The 14,792-nt window shown below is 40.6% G+C and overlaps 1 protein-coding gene across 6 annotated transcripts in view; it reads right to left on the bottom strand.

The window, feature by feature from the left end:
* Nucleotides 1-14,792, bottom strand: part of Klhl32 (kelch like family member 32) — a 243,202-nt gene that overhangs the window by 57,714 nt on the left and 170,696 nt on the right. For 4 of the 6 annotated variants that reach the window (XR_004944214.1, XR_004944213.1, XM_036177988.1 and 1 more), the window contains one exon: nucleotides 11,675-11,890. Coding sequence is in view for 1 of the 6 variants with exons in the window: in XM_036177988.1 (XP_036033881.1) it covers nucleotides 11,675-11,890 (216 nt within the window). In the remaining 5 variants the exon portion in view is untranslated. Of the gene's footprint in view, nucleotides 1-11,674; nucleotides 11,891-14,792 lie in introns of those variants that run through there. The other 2 variants (XM_036177990.1, XM_036177991.1) reach the window with 2 other exon arrangements.

Raw genomic sequence — 14,792 nt, forward strand, 5'->3', positions numbered from 1 at the left:
ATAGCCACTTTTCCAGGTATGTTGAGTCTGAATGCTCTCCCTTTCTACATGGTAGAGATGGCGTACACAGCTTGTGCACTCTAGGTAAAGACCTACCACTGCACTAGAACTCAATCCAAATCCCAGTCGTTAGTTTACATTTTATCAAAATCACAGTGGGAGGAGAGAAGGAAACAGCACATAAAGACATCAGTATTAAGCAACAAATGCAAGGCTCTTTCAGGCGTCTCATTTAATGTTTCTGAGCTTCTGGGACACTCAACAGAGTTGTTTTGATACCCTCTCTTAGAGTGCCAGGACCAGGAAACCACAGTGGTCTGGCATGGCCAACCATCATGAACTTCACAGCCACTCAACTGGCCTCATATTGTAGAATGTGGGCCCATGAGTTCATGTGTACTGAAAAGAGACTAATACTTGTCAATATTGATAAATTAATATTTTCTTTCTCTTAAACCCTGTATCTAAGTGGTCATCCAACTGTCAATTTCTGCCACATACATTTCTCAAGTTTCAGTATACTGAGCATAAAATGAAGATTTATGACTCATCATTTCCATTCTTTCCATGCAGTTTTTAGTCCCAGGTAGACACCACAGCCTACAGACTTCTCCCACACAGTCTTCATTGCCACAGCAGAAATAATGCAACTCTTACTCAGAGTTCTCTTACTCTGAAATTTCCTCACAGGACCTTCAAGTGACTCCTGATCAGCTGTCTCCTCCTGCATGCACTGTATTTCACCACCTCATATTCTGAAGACAGGAAGGTACTTCTTTGAGTATCTGTCCTTTCTTCTTCTTCTTCTTTTTTAAAAATTTTATTTCAAATTTTATTTTTTATACAGATATTTGTGTTTTAATTTTACATATCAGCCATGGGTTCCCCTGTCCTCCCCCCTCCCTCCCCGCCCCCCACCTTCCCCCCCCCATTCCCATCTCCTCCAGGGCAAAGACTCTCCTGGGGATTCAGCTCAACCTGGTAGATTCAGTCCAGGCAGGTCCAGTCCCCTCCTCCCAGGCTGAGCAAAGTGTCCCTGTGTAAGCCCAAGGTTTCAAACAGCCAGCTCATGCACTAAGGACAGGTCCAGGTCCCATAGCCTGGGTGCCTCCCAAACAGTTCAAGCTATTCAGTTGTCTCACTTATCCAGAGGGCCTGATCCAGTTGGGGGCTCCACAGCTTTTCGTTCATAATTCATGTGTTTCCATTAGTTTGGCTATTTGTCCCTGTGCTTTTTCTAATCTTGGTCTCAACAATTCACGCTCTTACAATCCCTTCTCTTTCTTGCCAGACAGACTCTTCTTCTTAAATGACCCACCTCAAGACCCGATTTTCCGGCAACACCCTCAGCAACACTTTCCTTTACTGCTTTTATCAGAGTCATTTTTGCCGCTTCCCACAAAATTGTACAAGAAGTAAAAAGGAAAGCTGGCCAGTGACTAGAAATACCTCCAGCTGCGATTTCATTCATTATAGAGTAAGATAAGACATGGAAGATGTAGGAGCTACTTTGAGGTTCTTTTTTGGTGGTGGTGGTGGGGACTTGGTGTATTTTAGGAGAACACAGTGAGATCTCCATTGAAACAAACTGTAAAGTGAGTTAGTTAATCACTGAATCTCATGCTTTGATTGTGGTTTTCTCACTAGTTAAAATTTGGATAAAACTTGCCTCATCTTCCATAACAAGTCTAAGGCGAGAGTCAGATGAAATTATGTGTAAAAATTCATTAAAATATGAAGCTCTCTAGGCTTGTAAGAATTATTATTGTTGTTATTATTGATGGACTTCTGTGCCTGCCCTCAGGGTTTCTACCTCATATACAGCTTATGGTTGGGTTTTATTTTTAAATCCCTGATAACCCAGGTAGCCGCAATATTACTGCAGGCCACCAATGCATAAGTAATATTCTCCAGTCATCTTTTTCCTTCTCATAGCAGCAACAAACATATCAGTCTGGAAACAACATGAATCACAATGAAAATTAGAAGCAGAAAACATAAATATGTCATATCTCATAAATCACCTTCTTGTTCTCTTGCACTCAATTCTTAAAGAAGAAAAAAGAAAGAAAAAGAAACCATTAACTCATGGGACCAGCAGCACATGAATACAAGTTGGCTTTCTTGTAATTTCTGATAATCACCTACCCCTTGCAGCTACTTGACAATACACAGCTCTGGTGCTGGGAATCAGCTGCAGTGATGTTACTCTGAAATGGTGGTGTCATGTGTCTCACAAAGGCATAAAGCCCAGACAAACAACAGCAAAGCCACTTGTCAAGCTACTGGGAATGAATCCTTACAGAGAATTAACAGCATGTAGATCCAGAGGAATGACTAAATACACAGTATCATCTTCAAGCACCAAGCCTGGAAATATCAGCATTACTCAGTGTCCAGCTGGGGGCCCATAAAAGAAGAAGCATCCTCGGGGCTGCACTATTTGGGATGCAGAGGAGCTGCTGTTTATTCTCTTTACTAACATTTAATAGAATGTAGACGACTGTATGTAGCTGGTTGGAATGGTAGGCATTTTCAGGAAGAAAATTGAGAAGTGGTGCAAATTTAATTAGCTTAGGGATTGGTGAACAAAAATACATATGGAAATCAATGCGTGAATATACCCTGCAAATGTCTAGCTGGGAAAAAAATAGCAATACGATAATACTACAACTCATGCACAAGAATGGACAGGGATGCAATGAAGGATTATACTTTGGGGGTAAAATTCTCAGACCTCAGAATCTGACCTCACTTTGATTTACCAAAATATGTATTTAAAATGTGAACTCTATTTGAGGAATTTTTGGATTATATAATCACGCACACCCTGATTTGTTTGACTATGATGGTACCAGAGACCAGCAGATCTTTTCAAAGATGTGTGAGCATGAACAGGAGTTAAAAATGAGCAAGTCACTGGGGTAACAGGAAAGGAACCCTCGGTGGTGTGGAATGTCCAGATAATAACACTGCACTTTCCCTTGAAGCTAGATCATTTCAACACACCCAAGAGACAAGCAGAAACATCGACCCTAGACTCAACAGCACCCAGGAAAGCAGGACCTACCAGTCCTTTCTGCTACCAAGCATTTAGCACCCATGCTATAGCAGGGGGAAAGAGTGTTCAATAGGATCTAGCCTGACAGAGCTGGCCCTCAATACCTGGACCAGTCATGAACAAAAGAATGAGTGATACTCATGTCATAGAACACAAGAAGAATTAGCAGGATTACAGGCACAGGGCAAGAAGAGCAGCCATGCTCCTTGTAGTATGGACACTGCTACATAGAGAACTGGAATAGGCAAGAATTTCTTCTTAGGTTTTTATTTCTTTAGTACTGGAGATTGGACACAGAGCCTCATGCATAACAACAAGAACTTTACCATTGTACCCATGCACATTTTCCTAATTTTGTTTAAAGCCAAAGGGAAAATTTGATGAATCTTTGTGTTTATCACTCCTTAGTAACTTTAGGCTATTAGCCAAAGTGGACAGAGTTAAAAAGTTAGAGGACATGGATTTGCAGCTTTATTCTGCAAAGTTCCCATTCACATCACCGGAACAACCAAAAAGCAGTAAATGCAGAAGCATTCTCAAATCTGTGATTCACTGGGTAAATTAGAAGCACAGTGGTATATTGTTTCACCTACTGCAGTGTTTGAGGTCTTTACTTACCCCCGACTAGAAGTATATTTAGGTCAATTTATCATCTAAGAGATGTAAGAGGGAGTCTGCAGAAGTCCTCCACATCCTCCACTCTCTAACTCTGAAAGGGTAGTGGGTTTACCTTCTGGGCTTACTTTTAAGGGAAATGATTAAACTAAGATGCAGTGCACTGGTTCTGGGATGCAGATGAGAGCTGAAGAAGAGCTTGTCAAAAAAACAAAAACAAAAACCAGCCCTGCATTGAAGGCTGTTGATCACCCTACACAGTATGTAACTGACTCTGCATTGAGGGCTGTTATCATCCTCAACAGTATGTAACTGACACTTCTAGGGACACAAATTTCCAATAAAACACAACGAAGTATGGATTTTTAAGAGACTAAACTCATTTTCTATAACATGTTTCCTAAAATACATATAGCTTTATAGAGAACCAGAAGTATATCTTATCATCCATTCAATTTTAATATGAAGGCTCTACATTATTGTCATTATTTATTATTTATGGGATGCAAGAGAACAACATGGCATGAACACTGTGAACATTGCAGGCACAGCCTCTGCCTCTTGAAGTGTATAATCCCAGATGGTTGGGAACAGCCAGCTCCAAAGAGATAATACTGACATTTTAGAAGGAGTTAGGAAGTACCTCCAACCCAATGTCAATAAAGGAATAAAAATATACTATCATTAGAGAATATATAGCAAGTGTTAGTAAGTTACTAAGGGAAAATAAAAATTCTCCAAATGCAAAGATTACAATGAAATAAGTATTTTGAGAAATTTGAGGGAAAAAAAATCACTGAAAATTTGTCATAAATTCTATTTTTAGGGATCTAATTCCTAACAATATGTCTAACACATAACAGGTGACAAAAATATTCAATTTATTTCCCCAACCTATCTTGATTTATTTAAAGTATATCCTTTTTGTTACTACTATTTTAGAGATGAAGTCCTAATTCTAAGAGCTGTATTTACAGTAGAAGATCCTCCCATTGTGGGTAAGGCTTGGAGAGATGAACGGAGTTGGCTCTGTCTCCACCGTCAGTGACCTCAGAGGTCTCGGCTGCTCAATCTCTGCCTAGAAGAGAGACTGAATTCCTGGCTAGCTTTTCTAGGAATTTGGGCCATGGGGAACATGGCCTATCAATTGTCCTATGGAATAGATTCACCTCACTCTCATTCTAGGGAAATTGAACCTGTGGCCCAACGAGCAGGAATTGGATCTTTCTGAGAAGAAAGAGATAAGTAGCCCTCCTGTAGGAAGGGCATAGAACTATTTCATTCTAAGCTGATTTTCTTTCTTTCTTTCTTTTTTTTGGTTTTTCAAGACAGGGTTTCTCTGTGTAGCTTTGCGCCTTTCCTGGATCTCACTCTGTAGACCAGGCTGGCCTTGAACTCACAGAGCTCTGCCTGGCTCTACCTCCCAAGTGCTGGGATTAAAGGTGTGCGCCACCACTGCCCTGCTTTTTAAAAAATTTTATTTATTTTATTTGTTTATTTATTTATAATCAAAAATAGATTTTTTCATACAACATATTCTAATTATGGTTCCCCTCCCACCAACTCCCCATCCACCCAAATCAGCATCTGTTGTTGCTCTGTCTCATTAGAAAACAAACAAGCTTCCTTCCATGTTTGGCTTATTTGCTTATTTGTTTAAAACTATTTCTTTGACAACTATGCATTGAGTATATTAAAAGTAGACAACATGGTGACCTGACACATACAAACATTGCATAATGATCACTATAGTCTAATTAGCATATTAACTGCCACCCATGTAGGACATCCAATCCTCAGAATTGGTTTGTGAAAAGTTTTGAACCTTCTAAACCAGCACCTTCTTAGGCAGAACCCCTGCTTAGGACCCTACAGGTTGAGTCCAGGAGGAGATATTTAACAGTACCCTACTGCAACAAATTCTGGAGTTAGCACAAAAGCACTCACTGGCCTGAAAGCAAAATCGAATAAGTAGAGATTTGCCAGTTAACAACACAGTGAGACCTCATGCCCTTAGGTCCTCTGTGCTCACCAGCTCATTTTTTGCCAGTTGTGGTTCCTCTTTCTTTGAAACAAATACTTTGGGGGGTTTTCATTTGGAACTTGAGAAACCAGTCTCTTCAAAACATAAAACCAAATTGTTGAGCTATACTGAGGAGAACTTCAAACAATATATATTTAAAGTCCTGTTAGGTCACAAAACATCTGAGATACAACTGTGGTTCAAGTATCTCTGTTTCATTGGAAACACAATGAAGTTAATCAACAGACCAAGTTACAATTGGCTAAAAGAAGGAAAAGCTATCCGGGACAGACTACAAAGAGACTTAAGTTTAAAGAGATCAAATGGTCTGAGGATGGTGGTGAATGCCTTTAATCTGCACACTCTGGAGTTAGAGGAAAATGGGTATCTGTGAGGTCAAGGCTAGCTTCATCTATAGAGTGAGTTCCAGGCCAGCTGAGGACACATAGTCCCTCCCCCACCCCCCAAAAAACTCAAATGGACAAAGAAAATGCAGAAACAAGGAATAATGTGAGGAGACTCATGGATCAGCAAAATGGTCAGTGTAGGTTGTAGCATACTTTATCAAGGGGAGGGACAGAAAAAGGAAAAGGTAAATAAATTAGTTTGTGCAGTGGGAATAACTTAATGGTTCTTATGACAGGTCTTCAGAGCCAAACTGGTAACTAATGAAAATTAGGCCGTTCTCTGAAGAAGGGATTGTCCCAGGTCACATTATCAGTATGTAGTGAGACAGCCACCTGGGTAAACTCGTGCGTGTTGACCACGTCTCACCTAGCTATGTTGTACATATTAATCAAATGGCACTACCCCTCAGCCACATTTCCATTACCCGCCCTACTTTGTGCCAATTTCCTTTCTCTTCCTCAGCATCCCTTCTTCACTGTTCTTTAAGACATGGGATGGGGATTTGTCAAAGTCAATGAGCACTTTATTACAGTGAGAACGTTCTGTAATGAACAATTCAGCAGTTTAATGAGATTCTGTAGATCTGTCTCCAGCCTGTCTGTCAAGTCTCACTTCTATAAAGCACCCTGACACTAATCCTCTGGCAGACCCAATCTTTACCCTGGGCTGAATATTAGATTCTTCCATGGTATATTGCATTACTAGTATAACCTCAGCAAAAAATGATGAACTTAACTATTCTTGAGGCACTAGAGTTGGTCTGATTTGATTTTCCTCTATTGAGTATGAGGGAATTACTTACTTACTAAGATAAAGCAAAAACAATTTCTTATTGCCAAATGACTGCCTAAATTGATAATATTTGTGGGAGTCTTTTAATTCTTTTTTGGTGATCAGGTCTAAAAAACTATCATACTGCCTGCAGAAACCAGTTTCTAAAAATTCTACTTTATAAAACTAGCAGCCTTGAAAGGGGCAAATATGATAGCTTCTAAGCAGACAGAGTAAAATTTTCCTGATATTCAGATATCTGCACATTACTGTGTCTATCTCTAAAGATGCCTTCAACTATGCTACAATGACAGACAGATGCCACAGGAATGGGTGCCCTCAAATCTCAATCTTGTTAGAAAGGAAAAGTACAGAATCTAGTCTGTTTTTTTTTTTTTTCCTTAAAGAAGTAAGAAAATTTGGCTACTTTATACTCTGAGCTGGCCATAGTAACTCCTGATGCTTTATATGACAGAGGAGAGCTTCAGATTATTGGAATCCTTGCCAGACCATATCCTCACCAACACTTGGAAACACCGCCCGAAAGCACATTCCCAGAAATGCCCCCCAAGTAGCCAACACTTGTAACTTCTTTTTAAATCAAGACTGAGGACTACTGGAGAGATGTGGTTGGTATCAACAGACTTGGATTTGAAGGTAACTCTGCTCCGTAAACGGGAGCCAAGTACAGAGCCTTCACTCTGCTTGTTAGGAGATGGAGATGGAGATGGCCACTCCTCAGGCCTCTTGTGCTGATAAGAAGATTTCAAACATCTGTGACCCCACTAGCCCTTATCTCTAACTATTTTCAATAAAAAGAAAGACAGCTGGCGAGAAAGCAAGGAATCAGGAAAGTTATACATCAGAAGAATTAAGTGTTCGAGGATACATTTTGATCAGTGGCAAATCAATCAATCAATCAATCAATCAAACAAACAAACAAACAAACAAACAAACATAACATAACTCCCTGAATATGCCTGGTAAGATAGGAGCTTACTGCTTCCTCTGCCAATAGAACACTGAACTCTTCCTAGGACTTGTGCAAGATAGCCACTTTTCATATCATCCTGCAGGCACAGCATTCCAAGTTTCAAGGTGTGTAGACAGTTCAGTGCTGCAGAATGAGATAGACAGTAAAGGGAAAGGAGGAAATGGGCTGTGTATCCCAAAGACTTCAGGTGCAGTATCCAAGGACAGTCACTAGGGATGAGCAGAAGAGGATTTAAATTGAATAATCAACTTTCTGACAAAAAAGCATCCTCCCTGTCTCCGAGACAAAGCAGTGACAGGATGTGAAAAGATTCTATAGTCAGTGGGGAAAGGAAGGGCTTGTGAAAGCAGCAGCGAATGCATAATGAACTAAAGAGGGAGATGGGGTTTTTTCCCCCCCACTGTAGTGTAGGGAGAACTTGGTTTCATTTGAGGTCTCAACATCCATCTAGTGGAAAAAGGAAATGTTTCTGGAAGTAAAAGGGGTAGGGTTGGGGGAGGGGTTGGGGGAGCAGCAGAGAGGGGAATAGCAGGGTATACGTGATCTGATCTGGGAAACAGGAGAGGCGGACTCTAACTGGGGTGGGGAGAGGGAGTCAAATGCAAAGGAAGGAGGGAGTAAAATAACTGTAAGGACGTCAGAAAAAGCCGTAAGGAATCTGTCTTTAAAAAAAAACAAACAACTATAATGCACATAAATCTATGCATATACATATATAGTTTAAAAGAAATTTTCTGATTGGGGCTGACAATGCTCCCTCCCAGAGCCAAAGAGCATCTAACAGAAACCCTGACACCAGGCATCAAAAGCCCTCTTTTGAGAGGTTAATCAGAATGGTCCAAGTGACTCCCCAAACTTACAGGGTATTTCTAATGCTCTTGGTTGCCCCCAGGTGTGGATGGTTAAGGCTCCTATTGCTAAAGACACCATGCACTTCAAACACTGAGACCAGAGTCCCCAGAGTAGGGAGGTGACTTGAATGTCTCCTCCTTAAGGAACAATTTTCATGGTACCAGAAGGCACTACCCAAACTTCCAAAGGAGGGAAGCAGCCAACAGTACTGCCCAGCTATGATACTTATAAACTACACAATGACCAGTGTGGCAAATTAACCTTAAGGATGCAGTTATGGACACATACCTTGGTAGTAACCATGAACTCTCTAATTGGACTTATGATTCACTCAACAACAGGAAAATCATGCCTAGTACTGGCAACCAAGCCAACTACCCAAGGTTAGTAAAGTCATGGATTTTGAAGGTGAACCTCCAACCACCACTTTACTAAACCAACATAATCCCTAACTACATTCTAAATATTTTTCCTTATACCCACAGATACCTGTATTCCTGACCCCTCATCAAGGGAACTTCTCTTTACAACAGACAAAGACCACTATAGAAAACCACAACCAATCAAAATGCAGACTTGGGTAGTCCCGTCTCAATGGATACTCCCACATTATATACCAACCACAAGTCCCCCTCTCTTTCTTCTTCCCTCTCCCCCTCCAACCTCCCTCTCCTCAACGAACCCCCCCCCCAATCCCTCCTCTGAAAAGGGAGGAGTCTACAAACCTGGTATATTCAGTTGAAGCAGGTCCAAGACCCTCCCCCTGGATCAGGGCTGTGCAAGTGGTCAAAAATAAGTACTGTGGTGGTACTGTGTTCCCCCAAATACTGTGCACCCTAATAAACTTGTCTGGGGTCAGAGACAGAACAGCCACAATATTACATATGAGGATAGGCAGTGGTAGCACATGCCTTTAATCCTAGCATTCCAGAGGCAGAAATCCATCCGTTCAAGGATACAGCTAAGCATGGTGACTCATGCCTTTAATCCCAGAAAGCAAGCCTTTAATCCCAGGGAGTGATGGTATAAAGCAGAAAGGTATATAAGGCATGAAGGCCAGAAACTAGAAGCATTTGGCTGGTTAAGCTTTTAGGCTTTGGAGCATCAGTTCAGCTAAGACCCATTCTGATAAGGACACAGAGGTTTCCAGTCTGAGGAAACAGGATCAGATTAGAATTTGGTGAGGTGAGTTAGCTGTGGCCTGTTCTGTCTCTCTGATCTTCCAGCATTCACCCCAATACCTGGCTCAGGTTTGATTTTATTAATAAGAACTGCTACAAAGTATAGCTGAATTTTAGTTGTTTTTAAAATTTATCTTTTATTTTATGTACATTGATGTTTTGCCTGCAGGTATGCCTGTGTGAGGGCATTAGATCCTCTGGATCAGGAGTTACAGATAGTTGTGAGCTGCCATGTGGGTGCTGGGAATTTCTTAATGAAGGCAAAACAAAATCTTTAAAAGACAAAAATAAAAAGATGAAAATAAATTATCTTGGAATATGCATAGCCAAATAGTGAAAAAATTATGTATGTTTCCTTTCTATAGCTAAAATGAAACACCATGACCAAGGCAACTAGGGAAATGGTTTGTTGGGGCTTATGGTTACATAGACTCCAAGATGGTAGAGCAAAGCTATGGTGGCAGGAGAGGAAACAGAACACAAACTGGGAATAAGCCCAACCCATACACACTTCCTCCAGCCAGGCCATAAAACAAAACAAAAACCAAACACTCCCACAGCTGAGGTTCAGGGAACATGTTGGAAGAGGAGGCAGAAAGAGTGTTAGAGCCAGAGGATCAGGAAGCTTGCTGTGCAATTATGTCTCCTAGAGACATCAGAGGCTACACCCTAAAGTCTCACCCACGTGATCACCCAAAGAAAGGTGACAATACACATGCCCACATGGAGGGAGGGAAAACCCACAAGGCTGAGTTCAACCCTACAACAGAACTACAGGCAAGCAAGGAATCTGAGAGCAGGAGCAATAGTCTTCCCCAGGGAAGAGTACACCCACTGGTTATCCAGTACCAAATGGTCAGCCCTAAAAAACGCAATACAGGTAACATTGTACAGAGCAAGCAGGTTGTATTTAGTATTTATATATATACACATACTTAAATGCATGTAACAACAATTAATGGAAAAAAGGCCACAGATTAGAAAGCAAGCAAGAGGGGTTTGGAGAGAGGAAAAGGAAGGGAGAAATAATGTAATTTTATTAGCCTTAACAATAAAAGAAACAACTTTCAAAAAAAAGTCCAAATTCCCTAGACATGCACACTATACTCTTAGGAATTTTTGGAATGGACTCCAAGCCAAGTATTTTAAAAATGCCGAAGATTCCAGAGTACAACCATGTTTGAACACTTGTGTTTACCTATGACTACTTGTATTAATTTACCTGTTTACCTTCACATCATTGACTTGTAGACAAGTCCTTCGCCCAAACTTACAAGCATAAAAATTAGCGAACCTCAAAACTCATTAACTAATAAGTTATCTACAAATTAGCTAAAAACTCAAATGAAAAAGTTTATTTGAATTACTAAAAGCTATTTCTAAGTTTTTATCATTAAAATAATTTATAAAAGAAATATTTATGAGTGATTTTCCCCAAAACTCCGAATTCCTTTTGTTTCTTTGACATAAATATGTATTAAATTGTTTCATAACCCATTTTGCTCATAGTCAGCTTAAGAAGTGGTTTAGGTTTCAAGGGAAAAATCCCTTCCCTTTTCTGATTTACCTAGGTTTGAGGAAGCCACAGTGCTGGTCTCTTTCCAAGATGGGCTGCAGACTGGCGGGTGTCCACCAATGACTTGCCCACCGCAGGAGCAGGACTTCAATATATCTGGCAGCCAAGCCTCATCAAATAGTGGTTGTTGCACCTGAATCCTTCCCTTTTTAATCATGGCACGCCTCTCCGAGGCCAGGCAGCATGCCCTTACCTGCCAGATCTGCTCCTCGCTCAGGGAGGTCAGGCGGTCGCTCTTCAGTACCTCCTGAAGCAGGCAGTAGGGCAGCGTGAGAACATCCTCTGGGCGGCTCTTCAGGAGCTCTGAGAGATGCTTCACTAGGAAATCAATCACTGCCTTCTCCAACAAAGTGAGGTGAAAGAGGTCAGCAAGTCTGTACAGATCCAAGTAATTAAAGCTATTTAGTTCCTGGGTGCCAAAAAATAAAAATAAAAAAAAGAGTCTCTTAGGAATCCACATAGAATAGGCAAGAAATTAGGTCCACTCACCACTATTTTCATAACAGGAAGTGAGGGGCATTAATATTAAGGCCATCCCCTTACCCCACCAATTATAAGGCTCTAAGTTTTTCTTAGCCCTCAACCCATATTCTTTTTTAAATAACTTATTTATTTTTATATCATGCACATTGGTGTTTTGCCTGCATGCATGTCTGTATGAGGAATCCCATGGAACTGGAGTTGTAGACAGTAGTGAGCTGCTGTATGGGTGCTGGGAACTGAACCCTGGTCCTCAGGAAGAGCAGAGTTCTCTTCACCGCTAAGCCATCTCTCCAGGCCCTAAACCCATCTTCTTATATTTTTGGTTGTGAGCCTAGCCTTTAACGGCTGAGCCATCTCTCCAGCCCTAAACCCATCTTCTTAAAGACATCTTTAAAGGGGATTTCCTGAAAGGGTGTCCTGGTTTTTGATGGCTGAAATGCTACTTTGCAACTTTTTGGAAGCATTTAGAAGTCCTTACCAATAAAGACTATGATGGGTATTCTTAGTTGTCAGCTTAACTACATCTGGAATTAACTAAATATCCAGGCTGCTGGACATACCTGTGGGGAATTTCTAGTTGATTTGAGGTTGGACATCTGTATCCTACCCCTCCTTCAAAGCTTTAAATATGGGCCACACCCTCTTATGGTAGCCTTTATGAAGGACAAGAATAAAAGAAGCTTTTGATTTTTGCCTGCTTGCCTTTACTCTCCCTTCACCCTTCACTGGCATCAGAGACTACTTCTTCAGGATTCCATTGCATACTGAAGACAAGCTGAGCACCCAGCCTAACGCAGTGAACAACTATTGGAATCTGGGACTTTCTGTGAGTAAACAGCCTTATTGGACTTGCTGGACCACAGCCTGTAAGTCATTCTAATAAATCCCCTGTGTAAATGTAAATACACACACACACACACACACACACACACACACACACACACACACACACACACATCAGTTCTATCTGTCCTCTAGAGAACTCTGACTAATACAAGGACAATCATTGTTTTACCAGGCCTGCAGTTTAGCTCTTTGTCTACTGAAGGTAATACAAGAACAGTTAAGTGGGGATTGAGGATTAAGTACAAACTCAAAGACACACTGACTTTGCATTGTTTCTGAAACTTCAGCCTCAGTATGTCTGTACATAAAAACAACCCATCCTGACTTAATGGAATTGAAAGACAGGTACATCTTAGCAAATGAGTTAATCTCACAGAAAAGACTCATATTTTGAATATCTATCAAATCCCCCTAAACATGGACCTTGTTTTGTTAGTCTTGAACATTCAGAACACCAGTAACATTCCTTTTACTTATTCTCTAAGATTCTGAAGCCATGTTCTCAAACGTATAGTCAGGATTCTAGGAAATTATATCCATAAAGCTGTAGCCCCTGGGAACTCCTTTTACTGTGCTCCTGTGAGAGCCAGGGTGGTACACACATGTGTTGATAGAAAGCTTGCCTACTTAAGTAGAATAAGAATAATGGTGTATTAGATTCCCTTCCCTCTTACTTCATAGTCACTTATATGTGGGCAGTGTTTTGTAAGAGCAGGACTGGAGGATGCTATGAGACATCCATTTATTCCACAGACCTATTTAATTAAACACGATGTATTTCCTTTTTCTAGTTTTCTAAGATTGTTAAAAATTCTAACAATATTTATCCCATTATTAGATACATAATTTCCGGTTTAAATGAGTATTTTAAAAATCCGATACTCATTTAAATGCTCAAATACTATGGGACTGAATATACCACAAGTTCACATGTTCTGTTTTTTTTTTTTTTTTTTTTTTTTTTTTTTTTTATAACCAGAGTCTACTTAGTGTTGCCTATATCTGCTTGGGTGTAGGACAACCTCCTGGAGCATGGTTGCCTCTTAGGGGCCACATCCATAAAGAATAATTGACTCCCCTCCCCTAGCAGTCAATAGATTCCAGTTGTGCCTCAGTTAAGGGTGGGACTTCACAAATCTTTCCTATCCATGCTGGGGTTTTAGCTGGCTTGATATTGTCCAGGTCTTGTACATGCTGTCACAGCTGCTGAGCTGGGGGTTCATATGGATAATAGCCCTGTCATGTCCAGCAAGTACTGTGTCACTACAGAAATCTACTGCTCAGGCTCTCCACCTCTTCCACGATGCTCATTAACTTGAAAGGAGGGGTATGATACAGAGGTCCCATTTACTGAACACTTCACAGTATCTTATTCTCTTAATGCTGACCAGCTGTGGTTCTCTGTGTTAACCACAATGTACTGAAAACAAAAAACAAAAAAAAACAAAACAAAACAAAACAAAAGCCAAACAAACAAAAACACTTCTCTGATGAAACTTCAGGGGAGCCCCAACTATAAGATTCTCGATAGGTCTATTTGCCATCAAGTTTTAAAGGACTAAATGCTTATCTTCCAAGTGCTGATTATCAAAACAGATGACCACTGAAGTCCACTATAATGCAACATCTGAGGATTCGCTCATGCTTTTCCCTCAAAAATAGCCTGGCTTCTTATTCACATTTTATCAAAGGAATATAGGAGTTACAGGATTAGCTTTTCAAGTATACTTAAAATTTTCCTTCAAAGTTTACTTTTTAGGCTTGGTAAGTACTAGACTAGCAGGAAAGAATAGGAGATTCTAGTGTGCACTTCAAGACATGTCTGTGGGATGGAGTACATCTTTGAAGCAAGTTCGTCTAATTTGGAGCCCTGAAGAATATTTTGGTATCATACAGCATTACTCTGCTGTTCTTCCAAAGCCTGCTTTGCAACCATTGCAGGAGTGGCAGGATTGTGATTCAGTGGCTAGCATCATCTGTTT

The sequence above is a fragment of the Onychomys torridus genome, chromosome 2 (genome assembly GCF_903995425.1).
Source record: "Onychomys torridus chromosome 2, mOncTor1.1, whole genome shotgun sequence".
In the NCBI taxonomy this organism is placed as follows: domain Eukaryota; kingdom Metazoa; phylum Chordata; class Mammalia; order Rodentia; family Cricetidae; genus Onychomys; species Onychomys torridus.